Source organism: Phascolarctos cinereus, unplaced genomic scaffold (assembly GCF_003287225.1).
Source record: "Phascolarctos cinereus isolate Bilbo 61053 unplaced genomic scaffold, phaCin_HiC Scaffold_726;HRSCAF=1367, whole genome shotgun sequence".
NCBI lineage: Eukaryota > Metazoa > Chordata > Mammalia > Diprotodontia > Phascolarctidae > Phascolarctos > Phascolarctos cinereus.
In genome coordinates this window covers 204,663,019-204,687,844 of record NW_027556098.1, presented here as the reverse complement: position 1 = coordinate 204,687,844, position 24,826 = coordinate 204,663,019, and the positions used below count along the sequence as shown (strand labels likewise).

Sequence of the window (24,826 nt, the reverse complement as noted above, 5' to 3'; positions counted from 1 at the left end):
ATCTTACAGATGAGGTAAGGCTTTGAGAATTAGTGGCTTCTGTATCATCACACAGCTAATGAGTATCAGCACTAGAACGCAAACTCAAGCTTTCTGACCCCAGAGCCTTACTTGTTTGTCTACATGATACTGTCTCAATGCCTTCCCATCTGTGGAAACACCCAGGGAACCACCAAAGCTTTTAACTGAGACAAGTAATAGCTTCAGCAAAGTAGCAGAAAATCCTCAAATATCAATAACATTCCTACAAAATAAAAACAAAACACACAAAAAATAATATAAAGGGAAATTCCATTTGCAATAACTACAAAATGCATAAAATATCTTCCAAAAGCACACAGAAAACTTATATAGATTAAGTTATAAAACTAAAGAATTAAAGAACAACTTAAATAGGTGGAAGAATATTCAGTGCTCATGGCTCAGCTGTACAAATATAAGAAAAACAATACTACTATAATTAATTTTGACTTTTGATGTTATACCAATCAAATCACTAAGCAAATACTATATAAAGTTTGATAAAATAATAAAATTCATTTGGGAAAATGACCTAAAATGTAAATAGAAATGATGAAAAGAAGTAAGGACAAAGTGGGAAATCCTCAAACTATATTATAAAACAGCAATCAATAAAACCATCCAATACTGGTTAAAGAACAGAGTCAGATCGATGGAACAGACTAAATAAAAAGGATTCAGAAACAATAAAACTCAATAAGCCAGTGTTTGATAAAAAGGAAAACATAAGTTACTGAAGGAAAAAGTCCATATTTGATAAAAACTGCTGGGAAAACTGAAGAAGTCTGGCAGAAATTAGGCTTAGACCAACACTTCACACTCCACTCAGCAATACATTCTAAATGCATACATGACCTTAATACAAAACATCAAACATACTATAAGGAAACCAAACCATTAAAAGAGAAAGAGATTATGTACCTCTTACGGTTTTGGGTAAGAGATGTATTCTTAACCAAATCAGAGACAAAGGCAATTACAAAAGTTAACTGAAAAGCTTCTGAAAAGAAAATATTAATGCATCCAGAATGCAGGAAAGGAAAGTGGTTGAATTGGGGGAGGGAGAGAGTCTCTGTATTCAATTTCTCTGATAAAGGTTTGGTATCTAAAACACATAAAACATATACATACACACACACACATCTACACACACACACACATATATACACACACACATATATGTGTGTGGACAACCAAATAAATAAGCAAACATCTATCCACACACAGTATGTATACGTATGTATACATGTAAATGGATACATATATATATATATTATATATATATATATATATATATATATATATATATATATATATATATATGAATATACATACACATACACACACATATATAAACTAAACCCCCAACAGGTAAATGTTCAGAGGATATGAACTAACAGTTTTCAAAAGACTTGCAAAGTATTGACAAAAATGCTCCAAATCACTAATAATAAGGGAAATATAAATAAAAATTCTGAGGTTTTACCTCGCACACACCTTGCAAATTGTCAAAAACGGCACAAAATAACATCAATGTTGGAGGGGTTGTGGCAAAACGACACTAATCCACTGTCGGTGGAGCTGTGAAGTGGTATAACCATTTTGGAAAGCATTTTGAAATTAAGCAAATAAAGCGGCTAAAAGGTCCATATTATCCTTTCAACCAGAGAATCCATTTCTGAGCTTATATCCCAATGGAGCTATTGAATAAGGGAAAACAAGTTCCCATAAACTCCAAAATATGCATGGCACCACTTTTTTGGTAATTATGAATTGGAAACAAAGTAGATGCCCTTCAGCTGAGGAATGGCTAAACAATTTGTGGTATATGAATGTAATGGAATAGTAACCAAAAAAAGTCCCCATAAATTCCAACATATTTGTAGCACCACTTTTTTGATTGTTATGAATTGGAAACAAAGTAGATGCCCATCAGCAGAGGCACGGCTAAACAATTTGTGGTGGATAAATGTGATGGAATAGTACTGTGCTGTAAGACGCGATGTGTGTGTAATGAAAGGGAAGCACAATTACAGGAGCTGACGTAAGCAAAGTAGGCAGTCAAGAAAAGAGCATGGGCAGGAACAATGTAAATGAAAACGACCCACCAAAAAGTGAAAAGTAAATATGACAACATAGTAAAGAAATGCGGGGCTCAAATGAGGACCCGTGAGAACTGCCCCCCAGGAACCCCCTCGTAGATGGGGCAGTCCCGCGGGGGTCTCGGCTCCATCGCCACGGGTTGTGCTGACCCATTTTTCTCTTTAAGAAAAGACGATCGGCTCGCGCCGGCGCCCCCTCCCCCGCTCGCGACCCGCGCGGTTCCGCCACACGAGTCTGGCGACCACAACGACTGTCGCTACGATGGCGGCGGCGGAGGGGTCTCGTCTCCGTGCGGCGGCACCCAGTCGGCGACTGCCCACCTCATGAAGGCGCAGGGCCAGCCGGGGCCAGGCTCGGCTCCGCCGAGCTCCGTGTTCCGCTATGTGCGCTACGAGAACCTGGTGGCGGGAGTGAGCGGCGGCGTGCTCTCCAACCTGGTGCTGTACCCGCTGGACCTCGTGAAGATCCGCTTTGCCGTGAGTGACGGCCTGGAGGTGAGGCCCAAGTACAAAGGCGTAGTCCACTGCTTGACCTCGATTTGGAAGATGGATGGCCTGCGAGGCCTCTACCAAGGAGTGACCCCCAACGTGTGGGGCGCGGGCTTGTCTTGGGGACTCTACTTCTTCTTCTATAATGCCATCAAATCCTACAAGACCGAGGGCAAGAAGGAACGGCTCGTGGCCACAGAATACCTGACTTCGGCTGCGCAGGTGGGGGCCATGACACTGTGCATCACTAACCCGCTGTGGGTGACCAAGACCCGCCTCATGGTCCAGTATGACCACAGCCCCGTGGGCCGGCACTACAGCGGCATGCTGGACACCGTGGTCAAGATCTACAAGTTTGAAGGGTTGCGTGGACTCTACAAGGGGTTTGTGCCCGGGCTGCTGGGCACCTCCCACGGGGCCCTTCAGTTCATGGCATATGAATTGCACAAAGTGAAGTACAATAAATATATCAATCGATTACCCGACGCACAGTTGAACACTATCGAGTATGTATCGACTGCGGCATTGTCAAAAGTATTTGCTGTGTCAGCAACGTACCCCTATCAAGTAGTGAGAGCCCGGCTTCAAGATCAACACAGTTATTACCAGGGTGTATGTCACGTAATCAAGAGGACGTGGAGCAAAGAAGGGATTCATGGGTTTTACAAAGGAATCGTTCCTAATTTGATTACAGTGACTCCGGCCTGTTGCATTACTTTTGTAGTTTATGAAAATGTCTCCCAATTTTTATTTGCCCTTGGAGAAAGAAGGTACACTTAAAGAAGATGACAGAAAAATATCTTTTAAGACAGCTGCAACATGCGCCTTAGAGCTTGAAGTACAAAATATTTTAAACAGCGCACACCAAGCTTACTCATGATTGAAATCAGCCTCTAGTTGTTGGAAGAAGTCAAAGAAATGATAAATTCTAACAAATTTTCTGCTTTTGCTTTCTCATTTATCTATGTGACTTGGCTGCCTGTGACGAGAATAGCTGCCATCAAAACAATATTAAAATTGACATGAAGTGTATAGCTCAGTGAATTTGTCCATTTCATTATTCAAATAGAAGCAGATTTTTGCAACATTTGTCTAGTGGATTAGATGGGTTTACCTTTCTTGCCAAACTGAATTGTGTGGATTGGTTTTTAAAATCCATTTTTGTGCAATACTAAGAAGTTGTCCTCCTTGTAAGGATACATGGTAGCCTATATGCAATAGTTTACTTTAAAAGAATGATCTTAAATTTTAGAAGGTTTGCTGAAAAAAGTGCCCATGCATATTCAAAGCACAGTATATCAGAATCAATGAACAGTGAAACAAGCATTCACTGATGATATGCTTTAGTCTTAGGTGGAGGTATTCCATATATTTCTCAAGATTAAGGAGTGGGTGGAGTGGGTATCTATTGTGATAGAAATCTACCCCCCCCACCCACCCAATTTAAAGTTTAATTTTGGATCCAAGTTTTCTGAATACTGGCATTGAATAGACCTTTGATTTTGCAAACTTCTTTGTGCTCCAGGATTAAGAGTGCCTAAATTTTCTTTTAATATGTACATACTATTTAATTGAGATGGCTACAAAGTCGCTATGCAGAGTCTGAAGTGTTTGGGTTATTTTGGCTAACTGACAGGTTGATTATATGTAAACTGGGAAACAATCCTCCCATTTATGCCTGCAACTTTGGGATATCTGGGTCTGGATCCCATTGGTTGGTCAAATTTGTGTTTTAGATATAAATTGTACCTATGCCCAGTATTGTTGATTTTATTTTTATGAGGCATTGCAGAAGCAGCTGAAATAAAGGGATATTTCTTTTCCCCTTAGAAGTTGAAAAAGTAATTATATTCTCATTTATCATATATACCTATGACTACTATTGCACTACCATCTGTTTCTCATAAATAAGACACTGCAATTTTCAAAGCCATATTTAGATGGTCCTTTGAAAATGGATCTATTTTTATATTTTGAATCGTATTGTTTTTCAAATAAAAATGAAATTATAAATTAAAAAAAACTATTTGTCATATGGGATGATTCTCCCAGAGTAATAGGGGAAGGGAGATATGGGATACCATGGTGATGTAAGAAACAGAAAACATCAAAATGTAATTGGGAAATATTTGACAAAATAAAAATGAAACAGAAAAAAAATTAATTGCTTGACTGATCCGGTACTATCCTTTTATTTTACAAATGAGAAAACCATTCCATGTTGTTATAGTATTCTCAAGTTAAGTCAAGGAGCAAGTGCTTAGTGTGTTCTAGGCACTGTGCTAAATGTTGGGAATACAAGTATAAGCAGAAAGACAGTTTTTGACTTCAAGAAGCTTATATTCTAATGAGGGAAAAATGACATATAAAGGAAATTAGAAAAGGAGTTAGGGAAGAAGACCTGAAGGTCTTGGGCTCAGGGTCATGACAGAGAAAGACTGGAGATCAGTGGTATAGCCTATAAGTGAATGTAACTTGTTCCAAATCACACAGCTACTTAATGGAAGAATGAATGAGAGCCTAGCTTCATAGAATCATGTATTGAGAAAATCAGGGAATCTTATTTTCCTGAATTCAAATCTGGGCTCAGACATGTACTAGCTGTGTGAACCTTGGAGTTCCTCATCCATTAATGAGCTGGAGAAAAGGAATGGCAAACCATTACAGTACCTTTGTCAAGATAACCCCAATTGGGGTCACGAGGAGTCAGACACTACTAAAACGACTGAAAAACAACAAAAAGCAAACATGAAGATCATCTGCTTCAACTCTTTGATTTTATAGATGGGGAGACTAGGGTCTTGAGAAAGGAAATTAATTACCCAAGGTCACAAAACCATTACATGGCTGAACCAGGATTTAAACCCGAGTTCTCTAATACTAAATCTACAGATCTTACCATGACAATAAGATGTCTTACTTTATGTGACTTAAATAGGTGGAGACCATATTTAATCAATGATTTTTTAAAATTGCTGTGCAATTTTGAACTTAGTTTAATAATAAATCTCATGCTTCCAGACCACTTTCCACTTATGAATCCAAAGATACTTCCAAAGTATTAAAAAATTAATGGAGATGGAAGAGGGAGGGTAATGATGGCTATTTTAAATACTGCCTTGTTGAACATTCTTTTTGACTCAGCAATGTCACTACTAGGCCTATATCCTAAAAAAGAAGAAAAAGGAAAACGACCCTATGCACATGAATGATGATAGCAACTCTTTTCGTAGTAGCAAAGGACTGAAATCTAAGGGGATGCCTATCAGCTGCGGAATGGCTAGTAATGGCATACTATTGTGCCATAAGAAATAATGAAAGGATTGATTTCAGTGAAAACTGTGAAGACTTGTATGATGCAATTATGTAAATGGAACAAGGAGAATGATTTATCCAATAAGAACAAAACTGTTAAATGACTTTGAAAGACTTAGGAATGATGATCAAGGACCAGCCATGACTCTAGAAGAATTTCTGATTGAAGCATGCCACCCACTTCCTGATGGAGAGGTGATATAGATTCTGGGTGTAAAATGAGACATATTCTTTTAGACATGACCAAAATGGGAATTTATGTTGCTTGACTATCAGTATATGTTACAAGGTTTTTTTGTTCTCTTTTTCAATGGCAGGGAAGGGGGTAGGAGAGAAAGAAAATCAATTTTTATTCATTGAAAATAAATTTTTAAATAAAGAATGGTTAGGTCAAAGCATATTCACCTTTAATTCTCCTTCTGTGAAGGAAGCAATTGTGTTCATGACTTTTACACTGAGGGAAGAGAGAAGAAAGACAAGGGGTATAAAGATAATTCAGATCAGTGGAAGGAGACTTCACTGGATGGAATCATGATGACCTTGATTATGTGGTTTTCTAAAAGTTCGAGGAGTTAGCAGTAGAATGTAAAACTACAGGATTTGGGGGGTTTTTTTCAATGACATCTCTAAGTTCTCTAGGATTTGGGGCTGAGAGATAAAACAGCTATTCCACATGATATATTGCATTGGCTATCATGATAAATAATTGATAAGCTCATTTGTGATCACTGTCTGGTGAACTGAGCCACTTAACAGTCCAAAGTAGGGCTAGCATTGATTTGTAAGCTCTTGTATTATTGATCAGATGAGAAAATACATCAGAAATCTTTCTACTAATTATGCTTACAGACACAGGCTACTTATGGGCCTGATATGATGATAGAGTGAGAGGTGGAAAAAAAACTTTATGATGTGAACACACACACAAACACACATGCACACACACAACACTAATTTTGTTCACTTTGTAACTAAATAGCCAGGTTGGAGAATACCTTATTGGAAGATTTTTTTTAAAGAAATTGTTTTAAGTAAGAAGATCTTCCCATTATGGCTTCAGAGTCAGAAAGGGACCTTTGAGGTCACTTGGTTTAAGCCTTCTATTTTATTTATGAAGAAACCAAGGCCCAGGAATGTAAAATGACCTACTTGCCCAATATTACACAGTGATAGGATTGGTACTTGAACCCTGGGTTTTGGGCTTCCCATTATATTACCATAGTATTTACTTTTTAAATTTTCCTGAGTTTTTAAATGATTAAAGTATATTTCCCTCTAAATATAGTTTATTCTATCATTTTTATATAATAAAAATCCTGGGTCTTGGGTTTTAGATTAAGTCTATTATGCATAGTACAGAATGGATTTGTCCACTGTGCTTTGGGGTTACCCTGAATTAGCTGAACTGGATTGATTGGTCATACTTTACTCTTCAGACAATTTCCTTTTGTTGAAACCATCTATTTCAAGCTTATGTTTCACTAAAGTTTGATTTTAACGATATTCTTTTTAAATATTTTTGTATAAAACTCTTTGCTGCTTGGTGAACAGTTGACCTGTGTGCCTTAATATGCTTTTGAAAGGTAAAATCAGTAGACTCATAGAAATTCAGAGCTAAAATAGGCCTTGGCTTTTAATTAGTCCATCCTGTGTTTTATAAATGAGGAGACCACATACTAGGAGGGAAGACTTTTTGTTTGTTTGTTTTGTTTTGTTTTTAGGCAATTGGGGTTAAGCGACTTGCCCAGGGTCACAGAGCTAGTAAGTGTCAAGTGTTTGATCTGAGACCGAATTTGAACCCAGGTCCTCTTGACTTCAGGGCTGATGCTCTGTCCTCTGTCCCACCTAGCCACCCCAGGGACTTATTTATACAAACTCACACAGCTGGTTAGTGGCAAAATCCAGTCTCTTTTTGCCTTTCTAGTGCTACTTTCTCTATAACTGTTTCAAAGCAGGGGTTACAAAAATAAAAAAGAACTTTCCAGGGGAATGCCAAAAAGATCTGTGCTTGGTCCGGTATTGTTTTATCAAAGACTAAGATAAAAGTGTAGTCAGTTTACTCATCAAATTTTTAGATAACACAGAGCTTGTTTAATGATAGGTTAGTCATGGATAATGATAGACTACATAAAACAGAGGTATCATACTTGAAAATGGCATGCAACCTGAACCAGATTAAAATGTAATTGTGAAATGTTTAACAAAATAAAAAAAAATAATATAATGTAAGTATTAATTTATTGTTTTCTAAATCAATATCCTGAGGGTAGGATACTTTTCTATTTGAGTTTTGGCTTCACTGGACTAGATTTGACTAAAATGATTAAAATGAAATATAATAAGGATAAATGTAAAGTCATAAAATTGGGATCAAATAATCAACTTCATAAGTACATGAAGGAGAAATGTAGTTAGAAGTTATCTTGAAAAGTTTCAACTGACTACAAGCTTTTTGTGAATTTACCATCAGTGTGGTAGCTGACCTTGATGTGTCATATTTGTCCTCATTGGAGGTGTTTGACAACACGGCTGAAAATATCATGCTAAAAAGCATGGGAGCAAGCACATAGCCTTGTTTCATTCCATTGGTGACAGATAAAGTGCTAGAGCACTGTCCATTATGCAGAACCCAGGCAAATATGACTTCATGAAATTGTCATACAATACTGATGAACTTCTCCAGGCAACCAAATTTTAACATAGTTTTCCATAAGCCCTTGTGACTGACAGCATCAAAGGCCTTGAGAACATACAATCTGTGTGCTCAGTAATCTCAAATATAGTTCTGTGTTCCAATTCTTACCTCTCCCTATTTAGCTGCTGCTGTTAAGTTTATTCCTATGTCCAAGAACCAATTTTTCATTGATAACCAAAATACAAATGTATAGAGATGGAGGAAAATCATCTTACAAAGCAATTTGCTTTTTTTTATACAGTAAGTAGTTCCTTCTTTCCTGTAACTGGCCTTCAGATTCTTAGCAGTAACTAGGCAAACGAAGGCTGGGGGTTTTTTTGGATGTTGTTTACACTAACTCATCAACTAACATATTACTTCTTTTCCCGAATAAAGTACTCTTCAGAAATAATTCAAATGATAAAAAGAAAACTGCTTTATCTCTAAGTTTAAAAAAATCCTTAAAGCAGTCCTCTGGTGCAGGTACAGAAAATCACCTAATTTTGCAGATGACAAAGCTGGAAAGCAAAAGTAGAATTTTCCTGGACCATATATTGATTTAATAGCATGATGTTCTTGAACTGTTTTTCCCATTTCTCTTCCTTTCAATATATTTTCATTCTTTTTTCCTCTTCTTTTTCCTAATCATTCTGTATTGAAAAAAATCAGCTATCCGATATTATCATATTCTCATTAATGTCATTATTACATTATAAATCTTGCAAGACTAAGACTAGCTTTTAAGGACACTTTTTTCTCTGGGAAATCTGGATAAAAATCAATATTTTAAATGATTAAAATCACGATCTGAGTATGACCTTGTATTCTGGCACAATCCAGAGAAAGATGTCCCTAGTATTCCCTGCTATTCACTTATAAAGCTCATTAAAAATTACTCATTTCATTCTTAATTTTCATATGCAAAGAGATAGCCATTTTTGTTCTGTTTCTTTTTTTTTTTAGTAAAATCTTCCATAGAGTCATTATTAAAATGTAATTTAAGCATTTTTAGAGGAGTTTTATCTGTAATTTCTATGGTATAGTTTCAAGATTTTTGTTTGTTTTGGTTTTCTTAGTTCATAAAAAGATGACCCTTGAATAACTTTTCTTTGTATTAATTTTTAAAAATACCCAGATAGTATTTTAAACAAGCACCATAGAATCAAGTATAGAATCAATTTATTGTCTTAATTTCTTATTCATTTACTGGAAAAAGAAAACAAAATATTTTTCCTTACTTCTCTTAATTTGTTATCTATTTGAATGAATTCATAAATAAAATCCTTACTATCTAATATCTGCATCACATTTGCTCTCCTCAAAAGGTTCTAAAATACATATGGAGAATTTTTTTCCACAATAAAACAACTAATAAAAAATTCTACCATATCAAGTATCATCACTGTCATTCTCTATTGGTATCACTGTCACTCTTTGAAATATACTCAAGATAGAAGAAGTGTCATTAAAATTGCACTGACGTGAACAATGGCAGATTATCAGGACTTCAGGGTATCAATTAAACATCAAGGCCCCAAATTAGAATCCCACATGTTTGATACTTATGGTAATAGCCTGTTAAGGGAATTCCTTAGAGGCCTTAAAAATATATCACTAATCCAAAAGTGGGGAAAGGTTGAAGACCCTTAGACTGTGTAGTATTGAACTCCTGGGCCATCAATTATACAAGGCTTGGCTTCTTAAGTGAAAGAGAATGATTTCATTCAATGAGCTTTATGTTAAGGAATTCCTGAAACAACTGTCTCAGTATATTGTATGTAAACACATTGCTTAGTAACATGGAGCCTTTTCAAGAAGAAAAAATAATGCTTCTTTCTTTCTTATTCTGTTTGCTCTAAATCACGGACAGGGAACCTTCAGCCTCTAAGCCATATGTGGCCCTCTAGATCCTCAAGTATGGCCTTTTGACTGAGTCCAAGTTTTACAAACAAATATTTTTATTAAGGCAATTTGTTCTGTGAAGTTTGGATTCAAAGGGCCCCACTTAAGGACCCAGAGGGCCACATGTGGCCTCAAGGCCACAGATTCCCTACCTTTGCTCTAAATCAACATTCTTTACTTTGACCATTTTTATGGTTCAAAATGTTCTACAACTGAAAAGGAAGTGTCAGTGATGAAGCCCTTACATTGTCTGCTCATGATGGGTTCATTCATTCAAAAATATTTATTGAATATCTACTATACATAACATGGTCCCTGCCTCTATGGAATTTACAGCCTCATAGGGGATGCCATATGTACATGAGTACCTATGAGACAGGATAGAGTGAGGAAAGACCAAAAAAAAAAAACAATGCCCTGCTATGAAAGAGAGGGGGAGAGAGAGAGAGAGAGAGAGAGAGAGAGAGAGAGAGAGAGAGAGAGAGAGAGAGAGAGAGAGAGAGAGAGAGAGAGAGAGAGAGAGAGAGAGAGAGAGAGAGAGAGAGATTACTTTTGTCTTGGGGGAGTGACCCCTGAATTTGACTTCTACCAACATGACAACCTTAGGATTTACAATTCGTTGATTTCCCACTTTCAGTGTCATTGATTGATCACTGAGATGATATTAAGTCAAGCATCTCACTCTGGAAGACTTGATACTAGCCTACAAGCGTGGGTTGAATATATACAGAAAAGCATTAGGAAGGATAGTACACTTTTGTTAGTACCCAGGGAAGCACAGTAGCCAAAACATTAGAGTGGGGGAAAGGATTTACATAGGAAGTTCATTCAGAATTTCATATTTATGCTAGAAGCATTTTATATTGGTGGTGATTGATTGTCTTGGTCCTAAGAGCCACCTAGTAATTTTACTATTATTTGAAAGTGAACAATTGTTATACAGTGAGCTAAAGGCCTGGGGAGAGCCTGACACTGCTCAAAAAGGATGCCTCTATGGCATGCCTAAGTTGATTACAGGAATTCTAGTTAGAGTCTGCCAAGAGACCCAAGTCTTAGTCCTCAGTGGATGCTAACATTCCCACTAGCTATCATCCTCTATATCTCCTCCCTTTCTCAGTTAAATGACTTTAAAAAGATGTTAGAATTTTTGCGACCTTACTCTCTTTTGGTTCTCCACCTACCTGTCTGATTATTCCTTTTTAGTCTTATTTGCTAGATCTTCATATCATGACACCTAACATAGCGTGTACCCAAAGCTCTCTTCTGGGCCCGCTTTTCTGTCTTGATGATCTCATTATCTCCCATGGGTTTAATTGTCATCTCTATGAAGATGTCTTCCAAATCTGCACATCCCGCCTGATTTCTCTCCTGAGCTCCAGTTCTACAATACTAACTACCCTGTTGGACATTTTGAACTGGATGGCTCATAGGCCAATATGTTCAAAATAGAATAAAAAAATCCTTCTTTTGAACTCCCCTATTTTTCTCAAAGGCAGATCTTTCTAATTACCCAGATTTGCAACCTCACTGTTATCGTCAGCTCCTTAAACAAACTCACTCAACATATCCAAATGATTGCAGATTTCTACTTTCATCACATTTCTTGTACTTTCTCCTGCCTTCTTCACTTGCACATCCCTACCCCCATTGAAGACCATATCACCTTTTACCTGGAATATCATTATAGCTCCCTAATTGGTTTCCCTGCCTCATTTTTCACTCTAATCCACCCTCAATCAACTTGCCAAAGTGATTTTTCTACTTTATTTTAGTTTTCACTTCCAGAAGATTTTGAGTTCCAAATTTTCTCCCCATCCCATCTCTCTTCTCACCCCAAGACAGCATGCATTCTGAATGCCCCTTTCCCTAATCTGCCCTCCCTTCTATCACCTCCCCTTTCTCTTACCCCTTTCCCCTTCTATTTTCCTATGGGGTAAGATAGATTTCTATACTCCATTGCCTGTATATCTTATTTCCCAGTTGCATGTAAAAACAATTTTTATTATTTGTTTTTAAAACTTTGGGTTCCAATTCTCTCCCTTCCTCCCTTCCCACCAACCCTCAAGAAGGCAAGGAACTCGATAAAGGTTATATATGTATAATCATGTAAAACATTCCCATAGTAGTCATGCTGTGAAAAATTAACTATATTTCCCTTCATCCTATCCCACCCCCTGTTTATTCTATTCTCTCTTTTGACCTTTGTCCCTCCTCAGAAGTGTTTGCTTCTGATTACCCCCTCCTCCAATCTGACCTCCTTTCTATCATCTCCTCCCACCTTATCTCCTTCCCCCCTATTTTCCTGTAGGGTAAGATAGATTTCCACACCCAATTGGGTGTGTATGTTACAAAACGATTTTTTGGAACAACAGGTCTGACATATCCCCTTTCAATAAATTCTGATAACTCCCCATTAAGTCTAGGATCAAAAATAAATCCTCTGATTAGCATTTAAAGCCTTGTGAAGTTTGCTCCCAACTTAACTTTCTAACTCACACAGTACTCCTCTTCATGCACTCTAAGGTCCAGATAAAAGGGCCTTCTTGCAGTTGTTCATATTCAACATTCTGCCTTCTCATCTCCATGTCTTTGCTTTATCTATCCTGGATGCCTAGAATGTATTCCCCTCCTTACCTCTGCCTTAAGAATTCTTGGTTTTCTTTAAGACTTAGCTCAAGCATTACATGAAGCCTTTTCTAATCTCCCCAACTGTCAGTGCCCCCTCTAATTATCTTATATTTATTTGGTATATACATAACATACATATGTGTGTATATATGTGTGGTTGGGTTCTATGTGGGAGAAGAAATCCTATATCTTTGACGCAAGTACATAAGCATATTAATAGAGCTTTCCGTGAGATAGCGTGGCATTTATAGAACAGGCATACCAGACCTATAAGGCTGTCTCAAAGTCATTTTGCAGTCACATTATTGCATCATAAACAATAGAGCACTAACTGAAAATCCTGACCCTGTATGTGAGGGAGGACAGAGGCTCTCATATCCCAAAGCCAAGATTCTTCACCAACAATCAACTTGTACTGATTGGTCAGTCTGGCATGGGTCCCCAATCAGGTGACATGTTTACAGGTCACCATGGTGGGGTGAGACAATATTAGTGCAATGATGGAGGAGACCTTTCTCCACAAGGGGTGTGGGAAACTTGATCATGGGGTATCGGTGGTAACCCAGGGCAAGAGGGGATGAACTTCTCCAGGATTCCCAGGGAGATTATGTTGCTTTGTGGCCTCTTTCCAGCCCTAGGCAACACCCAGATTCTCATAGGGAGGAAGAAACTCTTTATTCCCCCTCCCCTCCACCCCCAGGTACCCTTGGTCTAATTGGGTTTCTTATGGTTCTGATAACTACACTCCATTATAACACTGTAAAACTGTTGTAATATCTTTTGGCCAATTGCTCATTTTTGGCATGGTTCCTATGGAAGTAATTGGCTCCTATAACACTATTCCTTCTAAGAGTTTTCGTGAAACCAATTAATGACGTTCAATGGGGCATGTTTGTCAGTAGCCATTACAATGATTAGAAATGTTCAACCTTTTCAATGCATTGAGTTCTTGAGATTCCTTTATGAACTTGGTGATATGGTAAAGAACTTTAGAACTTGAAAAATATTAAACAGAATAAAATCATCAGAAAGGGTTACCAGAAAATTTCTCCCTACCCTTGGAAAGTAATTTAAGATTTTTCCTGCAGCTACCTCCAAACAATAGACTGGCAAACAGGTCTCTCTATTGTTCACTCTTCACCCTGGCGATGATCCTGCAAGGCCACCCCTGTAACCTCTGTCTTCTCCTAGTCAGACCTCTAAAGATTGATGGGGTGCTTGGGTGCTTGTGTTTGGGTGCTTGTGCTTGGACCCCAATTTCTCCCTAGCATCATAAACACTATCCCTGACAGTTTCTCCCCAGCCCAAGGACACTGTGCCTAGCAATTACTCATGAGTGGGCCCCAGCAAGACCCTTATCTCTTTCCCTGGTGCAGTTCCAAACAGCACCTGAAGGAATTATTAGTTTGAACTGGCTTTGCACTGGGTGATAAAGACATTCCTACCCACTGGACTCCCTACCTCATTATCTGCATCCTGGGCTTCTCATTAACTGTACTCTAGACTTAAGACATATGTATACTCCCTACATCTATCTTGTCAAACAAGACATTGATTGGTGGCAGACTGGACAACTCTCAGTTACCCCTGAACTCTAGTTAACTTAGTGACGTGGCAGTCCTAAAACCATACCTCCATGTGCCCCCCACCGTGGGCTTTTCCTAGTGAACTCTGGGTAAAACGCCTGTGCAGTAGGTACAAAAAGTGCATGTTCTTTTAAGAACTGATCAATCCTTAACCACTCCCTAATCCCACCCTGAATCATCTAGATAGCATATTTGGCACATATTTTATTGTATTTTATCCTATATAAACTTTAACTGTACAACTTTAAGATTGCAGGATCCTTAAGAATCCTTGCCTGCTGAAAAGCATAACAATAAACTTTTTGCCACCTTGACTTAAAGAATGCTGGAGTCTGTGAATTCATTCCAGACGACCCCATCCTGTACTTCAGTCTTTGAGGGATCACAACATCTCAACCTCTCAAATTGCAATACCATTGCTTCTGGACAAGAATTGGTCAATCTATTGCCTTCTAGTTCTGTCTCTGTGATTTTTCAGACCAAAATGCTATTTCCTAGCCACAACTTTCCTATCTGTGTAGTCTTTTTTTAGAATGTAAGCTCCTTAAGGTCAGGGACTGTCTTTATTTTATATATTTCTCTTCAATGATTAGCACAGCACCTGGCACATAGTAAGCACTTAATATATATATATATATATTTTTATTCATTCATTTATCCTCATGGGAATGCTCTGAGAGTGCTATAAGATACTATTTAACTTGTTTGCAAGTCTGTTCTGAATTAATTAGATTCTCTGACTAATCAATAAGAATCCATTTTGTTTTAGTTGATACTGCAAATATCTCTAAATTATATTTATTTAACTTTTTTGACATATAAGTCAAGTATATTTACTTAAGAGGATTGAACCTTTGGTGACTCGGACCTGGTAGTCTGTGAATCATTACTGAATAGGGCAGTAAATGAAAATGGTTATCTAGTTAAACAATATAACTATATCTAATTATATTTGTTTCTTTTGGCCCAGACTTTTGATTTCATTTGTTCTAAGGAGCTCCCTATATCAATGCAGAGGGACACCTGCTCTGAAACTTGTCTTCTTAAAGGGTTGCTTGGAGCACAGAGAAGTTATGGGACTTATTCAAGGTCACATAGCCAGCATGTGTTAGGTGTTTTCCTGTAGTTATATTAGGATATTTTTAGCACTTTGTGTCCAAGAAAGAACAAAATTTAATTCAATTTAATTCCCTTCTACCAACATTTATTAAGTTATAATTGTGTGTAGAGTACTATGCTAGGCCCTGAGGGCTACAAAGACAAAGATGAAAGAGTCCCTAGAAGCAAGAAGCTTGCAGTTCTCTAGGGTTGGGGGTTCCAATGAAGATATGAAATGAAAGTTGGAAACAGATAAATCCAAGAGAAAGGAGAGAACACTGATGATGAGGGGGAATTGGAAAAGGCTTCTCAAAGGGTATTGCTCCTGAGATGAGCTCTAAAGGAAGCTGGGCATTCTAAGTGGTGGAGGTAGAGAAGACACACATTCTAGGCCTGGAGGACAACTTCTGAGAAGCCATGGAGGCAGGGGATGGAATACTCAGTTCATAAAATAGCAAATATGTCAGTTTGTCTGGAATGTCAGGTATGTTAGAATAGCATAATATGAAATAGATCTGGTATGGTAGCCTATAGCCCAAGGTATGTGTTAATTGTTCAATCAGCAATCTCACAAAAACAACAAAAGTCATCTGATTATATCAACAGATGCAGAAAAAGCTCTTGACAAAATGCAATGCCCATTCGTATTAAAAACACTAGAAATAATAAGAATGGAGCCTTTCTTAAAATGATAAATAGTATTTATCTAAAACCAAGAGTAAGCAATATCTGTAATGGGGATATATATGAAGCCTTCCCAATAAGGTCAGGGGTGAAGCAAGGATATCCATTACCACCACCATTATTCAATATTGTATTAGAAATATTGGCTATAGCAATAAGACAAAAAAAAAACAAATTTAAGGAATAAAAATAGGCAGTGAGGAAACAAAACTATCACAGTATTAAAGGTAGAATCAAATGACCATAAATTGACCATAAGAATGGTAAAGTGCACAGATATATATAGGAAGTATAAGGCCCCTGCTCATAGGAGAGTAACAGAATTCTAGTTTCATCAGTTGATAAGAAAGAAAAAGAGGGTGGAGTGCTCAAAGATGATTTGTATTTGGTTTTTATATAAGAACTTGGTTCCTGCTTATCACTGTACATAATTCATACCTTACAATTAGGTAGTTGGAACCCAAACTGCAGCCAGCTTATACCAGCTCATAAGAACTGACTGTAAAATTTTCAGTATTTACACCCCAGAAATTAGCAAACGCTACAAATCAGGGCTTGATTTATGATTCTGTTCATTTTTACAGGTTATTAAACATTTTCTAGAATACCACTGCTTGGAACTTAACCAGTTACTATATATTGACTTTTGAGCTCCTTATTTTTTTTAAAAAAATTGTGATGCTTTTTGTTTTCATATACTTTTGTTCCCTTTGGAGAAAGGATAAATAATCATCACAAAGTTTTTGATGATGTAAGAATTATTATTGTCTAGAATTAATCAGAATAATAGCTAACAATAGTTATTGTTATTAGAATTATTTCTATTAGAATTTGCTAGGAAAATGTTCTCCTTGATAGAATACCATGACCTCTTGAGAGTTAAACTAGTATTGACCCAAAGAACAACGGAGAATTGGGTGATTAGTGTCACTAGACTATGGTACTTGCTAATAATGACTTATAAACATGATAAGTTTTCCATTAATTCTATCAGCCAAGTCTTGACTATAGTCACATCCATAACAGATAAATATAAAGGGGTAAAATATAAAACCTAGGAAATGTATGATTGGAGAAGCAAATGAGCCATTCATATGAGAAGAACAAGGTCTAATAAATGAATAGCCTGAGTGAAGCACTTTTCCTAGTGTAAAATTCAATGACACAGGAAGGGATTCAGTATGTTTAATATTAATAGATTCTCTGTGGATCACTTAGGGAGGACATGAGCAAGAACCATGCAGGGTGAGAAGAGTGTGAAAAGGTTGCAATTTGTATTGCTGGAGGGAAAAGAGCCACATCAGTGAGATCATGGATCCATTGCAAACTTAAAGTATAAACATATGAAAGTGATTTGAGAAAGATCTGCCCAAGTCTATCATGACTTGGTTAACCCTATCCCCTAGATTTTTGGAATGGTAATGAACTGATAATAACACATATATCAGACAATACAGAAGCTAGGTTTGTTGCACTGTAGTTTCCAGAGATATATTCCCAAACTCAGAAGATAAGTGATCAGCCAAACAGATGATTTGGCTAAAGCAATTAGAAACATGTCAACCCCTTATGGTATATGACACAAGAAATCCTTATTTCAAATGCAAGAAACAAGCTAATCATGGAACAATGGAGCCTGGAAGGACTCCTGCCAAGGCTTGACCCAGAGTCTTCTTTCTTAAAGTCCAGTGTTCTTTCCTAATGTTAAAAGACACTTAGAAGTACCTTCAAAGAAACAAAGGTATTATTGGGTCTGTATCACGTATACTCTTTCCTGCATAGTCTGAATTTATCTCACAGAACAGTCAAACTATCTAAGGGAGTAAAAAGGGGATGGGGGGAGGCAATAGGGAAATGAAGAGAGAGAAAGAAAGAAAGAGAGAGAGAGAGAGAGACAGAGAAAAAGAAAGACAGAAAGAGAGACAGAGAAAAGAGAGAGACAGACAGACAGAAAAAGAGAGAGACAGAGAAAGAGAAAGAGACAGACAGACAGAAAAAGAGAGAGACAGAGAAAGAGAGAGACAGACAGACAGAAAAAGAGAGAGACAGAGAAAAAGAAAGACAGAGAGACAGAAAAAGAGAGAGACAGAGAAAGCAAAAGAGACAGACAGACAGAAAAAGAGAGAGACAGGGAAAGAGAAAGAGAGAGACAGACAGACAGAAAAAGAGACAGAGAAAAAGAGAGACAGAAAAAAGAGAGAGACAGAGAAAGAGAGAGATTGTTTAGTTCTAAAGAACATGAACATGTTATGACAGAGACAATAAAATGGGAAACAATCCAAAGGATCGAGGTGAGGCATCACTATAAAAAAAAGGTAAATGTATTCATGAATACCTTGTGCTGCTAACTCTTTCCACCTCTCTTTGTTCTGTTGAATGATGTCCACCAAGTTATTCTTAAAGCTCTTCAGGTCCACTGTTGCAAGAGAATAGTCTGAGGAATTAGACTTATCACCTATGTTGCTTTTAACAGTTGGCCTTTTTAAAGTATCCCCAACACTTAAAGATCCAGTGTTAGGTGAGCTATAAAAGAAAAGAAAATTTGTTCAGAAATTTATTTAAAAACCTGGCAAGACCTTCCCTCACCTCTCCCCCTGCCCATTGAATTTGAAATAGAAGATAGGCTATGTGAAGAAGAAACCAGGAATCAAACCCAGAAATTATTATTTAATGGCAAGTAGGTGATGGATAGAATGCCTGGCTTGGAGTCAGGAAGATTCATCTTTCTGAGTTCAATTCTGGCCCCAGACACTTAGTAGCTGTGTGACCCTGGGCAAGTCACTTAACCTTGTTTGCCTCAGTTTTTCCTCATCTGAAAAATGAGTTGGAGAAGGAAATGGAAAACCACTCTAGTATCTTTACTGAGAAATGGGGTCATGAAGAGTTGAACATGCTGAAACCCCTCAACAACAACAACTACCTATGTATACCTGTGTGTATATTGTTCCCTTCCACTGGAAAGTAAGTTCCTCAGGGGCAGGAACTGTTTTTAAATTTTAATCTTTCTATCCCTTGTGGCTAATACAATTCCTGGTACACAGCAGATGTTTATCATACTTGTTGAATGAATCAATGAAATTCCCTCAACACAAAGCAGTTGGCACAGAAAACAGGGCCACTGTTGTTAGATTCCCTTTCCTTCCTCAAAAGGTAAGTAGTCCTACACTCCAGCAGCTGCATATTCCAGGGCTCTCAGGAGAAGTCCAACCCTGAGAAGGTATTGACTTTTTAGGTGAAACAATGTTAATAACTCAATCATAGTTGGCCCAGAGCTGAACTCATTGATGAAGGTCACCAAGCAGAGTAGCACCAATCCCATTTGGAGAAAGGAGAGGACATTATTAAAATCCAAAGTGTCATGCTAGTGGTGGTCCCATTCATGAACATTGGTTCTCCTATAAGATTCAGCTCTGTGATTCTGCAAAACCTACAATTCAATTCAGCAAGTATTTGTTAACTATGGGCCAGCAATTGTCTGAGATGCTAAGGGATACAAAGACAATAAGCAAATTGTTCCTTGCCCTCAATGAGCTTACATTCTAGTGGGACTTGTTACAATAGCAGACAACATCTTTGAGTTGAAAGCTAGGACTGAAGCCAACTCCATACCTGGAGCGGAGATTTCTTTACAATATTTGGCAAGTATTCCCTCTGAAGACTTTCCGTTGTGAAAATCCCACAACTCCCTGAATTAATTGATTTCACTTCTGTATAGCTCAGAGTATTTTGAATTTTTTTCCATACATTAAATCTCTAGACAATTTTCACCCACTGTTCCTAGTTCTGTTTCTTGGTGACAAGGAGAACAAGTCTATATCCTCTTCCACGTGACAATGTTCGAGCAGTGATTCAATGCTCTCTCTTGATCTTCTCTTCTCTTGGCTAAGTATTCCTCATTTTCTTCCTCCTCTGAACTCATTCCAGTTTGTCAATGTCCTCTCTAAATTGTGGTTCCCCTGAATTGAACACAGGAAACCAGATATAATCTGATCAGGGCAGAGGATAGAAGGGCTTGTTTGGATAAGACATCAGCCCATCTGTATCATTAGGGGAATACTGAGTGAATCTGTGAGTTGTGAAGTGAATATTAAAACATTTAAAATTATTATGATGTGCATAAATGTTCATTTAAATGATATTACATTAAAATGGGCAGCTAGATGGCACCGTGGTTGAAGTGCTAGGTCTGGAGTTTGGAAGTCTCACCTTCCTGAGTTCGAATCTGGCTTCAAACTATTACTACCTGTGTGACCCTGGGCAAGTCACTTAACCCTGTTTGCCTCTGTTTCCTCTTTTATACAATGAGCTGGAGAAGAAAATGGCAAATCATTCCAGTATATTTGCCAAGAAAACCCCCAAAGGGGTCACAAAAAGTTGGACACAACTGAACAACACCATTAAAAATGAGTTTGGCAATAGAACATTAGTTTGGAATTCTGGATGAGTTCTTAGATGAATTGAATATAGAGAAATATATAAAACTCACACAACATAGCCCTACTCCTTATCCATGAGACATATAATAACGGATAGGAGACATGATAAATTAAAACCCTGATGCTACCTTATATTTGCTTATCTTTGCATATCTTACTTTTCCTCCATAGAATGTGTTCTTCTGTGATCCATACCTTCCAAAAGTCATCTGACCCTAATAGATCAGGGCTAGATGGCCACCAAACTCCTTTGCAACTCTAAACTTTGGAAGTTGTTTTTTTTTTCAAGACAGGTGAAAGAAAAGGGGTGTGTGTGTGTGTGTGTGTGTGTGTGTGTATGTGTGTGTATAGCTTATTTTTCAATAGGCCAGAGTCTTAAGGCAGCTAGGTAGTGTAGTGGATAGAATGTTGTATTTAGTCAGGAAGATCTGAATTCAAATTTTGCCTCAGACACTAACAAGCAGTATAATTCTGGTCTAGTACAAATCCTTCATTTTACAGATGAGGAAACTGAGACTCATTCAGCTTCAGCTTCCTCATCTGTAAAATGGCAATAATAATAACAACAATAATAACCACCACCATAATAGCACCTTCCTCAGCGGGTTGTCTTGAGGCTCAAATAAGATAACATATGTAAAGACTTAAAATACTATCTAAGTGTTAGCTTAAATGCCAGTCATCTTTAAAGTAGTATGGATTCTTTTGGAGATTTAGGGAAAATGTCTAGGTCTGTGTTGCATCCATTTGTCAATTTTGCTAATGGGAGTTCCTTTAGAACAGGTACTGTCTTATAACAGATTGTATATAGAAGTCTCAGAACACTGAAGATGATGTATAATTTTTGTTTAGTATTATATTACTATTTCACACTGCATATTTCATACTGTTTGGGGAAAATGAAGTCTGTATTTTTTGACATTTAGGAATAACTTTCAGATATATTTTACTGGTCTTCTGCACAAAGTACATACTTAATCTAAACGTTAAAAAATCACCAGAAATTAATCCTTTTTCAACTCCTCACAGAAAAATACAGTATGTAGATGGCATCAGTTTTTGTTCATCACCTGTTCAAACCAGAGCAATTCACTTTTCCTCTAGGTCTCAGTTTCCCCATCTGTAAAATGAGGGGGTTGGACTAGATGATCTCTAAGGTGTTTTTTAAGTCTATGACCTTGACCTGGCGTGTGCCAATGTAATTTGTCCATGATTGCAGTTGTAACTCTACCATATTGCCACCAGGTGGCAATGTCACATAATAAGTCCCACAAGAGTTTTCCTTTTGTCTTTAGAAATAATGCTTATTGCAAATAATATGCTATTAAAAATTACAACGAAAAGGCAGGAAAAAAGCCAAACCTGTTTGATGCAAAGGGACAATTTTCAGATTTTGTGGCTTCCTCTATAAGAGGAATAACAATTTTCTCTGTTGAATCCGTAAGAAGAGAAAATGTTGGCTCTACTATAAAATCAATGAAACCTGAGAAAAAGAAAAAAAATGACATTGAGCTTCATACTTTTCTGGATGTTAAAGCCAATTATCCCCAAGGTTATTCTCTGTGTTCTATGGGGTAACAAATATTCTTATAGAAATCAGGTCAACTGGTCCTTTTTTGTGCTCTTCTACAAAATAACTTTATGGTACAGTGGAATGAACCATTGGCCTAGAAATTAAAAGACCTGGATTTATCTCTCAGCTGGGTTACCAACTACTTCTGTGAGTTAGATGTGCTATTCAACCTCTCTGGGCCTGTTTCCACATTTGTAAGGTGAAGAGTGTGTATTAAACTAGTGGTATCATACATATGGCCTGCATGTTGCAGGTGGCCCTCAACCCTCCTCAGGGCAGCCAGAACCAAATTAAAATGCAATTGGGAGATATTTAAGAAAATAAATAACAATACAAGATATACAATATTACATTTTAAAACTAAGTCAATATTCAGCCTGCAGGGATCTTGATGTAGCAATCAGTGGCCTCTGATTCTGTTTGTTTGACCCCATTATATTAGACAATCTCTAATTTTCCTGCCAACTCTAATAATAAAGTCTAATTTTAGAAATTAGGGGCAATAATTGGTACAGTGGGAACCAAACTAGACCTAGAGTCAGAGGACCTGAGTTTAAATACAAGCCTTTCACTTAATATTTAGGTGGCCACTATAAGCCTTACTCTTTAAGCCTTACTTTCCTCATCTGTAAAATGAGAGTGCAGAGCTCTAAAATCAATCCCTTTCAGCTCTAAATTTATGATCCCAAGTTAGATACAACCCAAAACCAATAGTTCTCATCTTTAATACCATACTAAGATTATTCTTTTATAAAATATTTTATTTTCCCCAATTACATGTAAAAACAATTTTTAACATTCATTTTTTAAAAAAATTTGAGTTCCAAGTTCTCTCCCTCTCTCCTCCCCCTCCCCCACCGAGAAGGCAAGCAATTTGTTATAGGTTATACATGTGCAGTCATGAAAAACATTTCCATATTAGTTGTGCTGTGGCGGGAGAAAGATCAAAACAACCCCCAAGAAAAAAAATAAAAAGTTTTCTTTAATCTACATTCAGCTCAGTTGCTTCTCTGGAGGTATAGAGCATGTTTCATCATATATCCTTTGAAACTGTCTTGTATCATTGCATTGCTGAGAATAGCCAAGTCACTCACATTTGATCATTGTATAATATTGCTGTTACTGTGTACACTGTTCTCACTTCACTTTGCATCAGTTCACATAAGTTTTTCCAGGTTTTTCTGAAAGCATCCTGTTCATCCTCTCTTATAGCACAATAGTATTCCATTACAATCATATACTATAACATTCAGCCATTCACTAAATAATGGGCATCTGCTCAATTTCCAGTTCTTTGCTATCACAAAAAAATTGCTATAAATATTTTTGCACATACAGATTCTTTTCCTTTTTTAGAAATATCTCTTTAGGATACAGATGTAGTAGTGATATTGCTCGGTCAAAGGGTATGCATGGTTTTATAGCCCTGGGCAAAGTTCCAAATTGCTCTCCAAAACGGTTCAATAAGTTTACAACTCTACCAACAAACAGTTCTATATGTCCTAATTTTCCCACCTCTTCTCCAGCACTTGTCATTTTCTCTCCTTTATATTAATCAAGCTGGCAGGTGTGAGGTGGTACCCGAGAGTTGTTTTACTTTGCATTTTTCTAATTAATAGTGATTTAGAGCATTTTTTTTCATATGACTATGGATAGCTTTGATTCCTTCATCTGAAAGCTGCCTGTTCATATTCTTTGACTGCTTTTCAAATAGGGAATGACTTATATTCTTATAAATTTGACTCAGTTCTCTATAAATTTGAGAAATGAGACCTTTATCAGAGAATTTTGTTATAAAATTTTTTCCTACAATTATGATTACTAACTTTATTTCCCTCCATCTTATTTTCCAAGTTATCCTTTTCTTTTTCCTTTCACTCTGCCTCTTCTCAAAAGTGTTTTGCTTCTGACTACTTCCTCCATTAATCTGCCCTCCCTTCTACCATCTCCTAATTCTCTGTAGATTTAAATACTCATTTGAGTGCATATGTTATTTCCTCTTTGAGCCATATCTGATGAGAGTAAGATTTGAACACTGCCTGCTACTCCTTCCCCCACTGTCTCCTCCACTGTAAAAACTCACATCTCTTTTATGTGAGGTAATTTATTCTATTCTACCTCTCCTTTCCCCCTTTTTCCAGTGCATCCCTCTTTGTTACCCAATATTTTTTTAGATATCATTCCATTTTAGTCTTCCCTCTTTCCCAGTGCATTCTTCTTTCTCATCCTTTAATTTTATTTTTTTATAGCATCCCCTCATAGTCAACTCATACCTGTGCCCTCTTTCTATGTATACTTCTTGTAACTGTCCTAATAAT

The 24,826-nt window shown here is 37.2% G+C and overlaps 1 protein-coding gene and 1 pseudogene across 4 annotated transcripts in view; one reads left to right on the top strand and one right to left on the bottom strand.

Annotated features, from left to right (window-relative positions):
* Positions 1 to 24,826, bottom strand: part of PDE1A (phosphodiesterase 1A) — a 462,055-nt gene that overhangs the window by 25,634 nt on the left and 411,595 nt on the right. For all 4 annotated transcript variants that reach the window (XM_021006389.2, XM_078146948.1, XM_021006391.2 and 1 more), the window contains 2 exons: positions 22,298 to 22,418; positions 18,835 to 19,022 (listed from right to left, as the gene is read on the bottom strand). In XM_021006389.2, coding sequence (XP_020862048.1) covers positions 18,835 to 19,022; positions 22,298 to 22,418 — 309 coding nt within the window. The remainder of the gene's footprint in view (positions 1 to 18,834; positions 19,023 to 22,297; positions 22,419 to 24,826) is intronic.
* On the top strand, positions 2,156 to 3,564 carry LOC110221683 (solute carrier family 25 member 32 pseudogene; annotated as a pseudogene).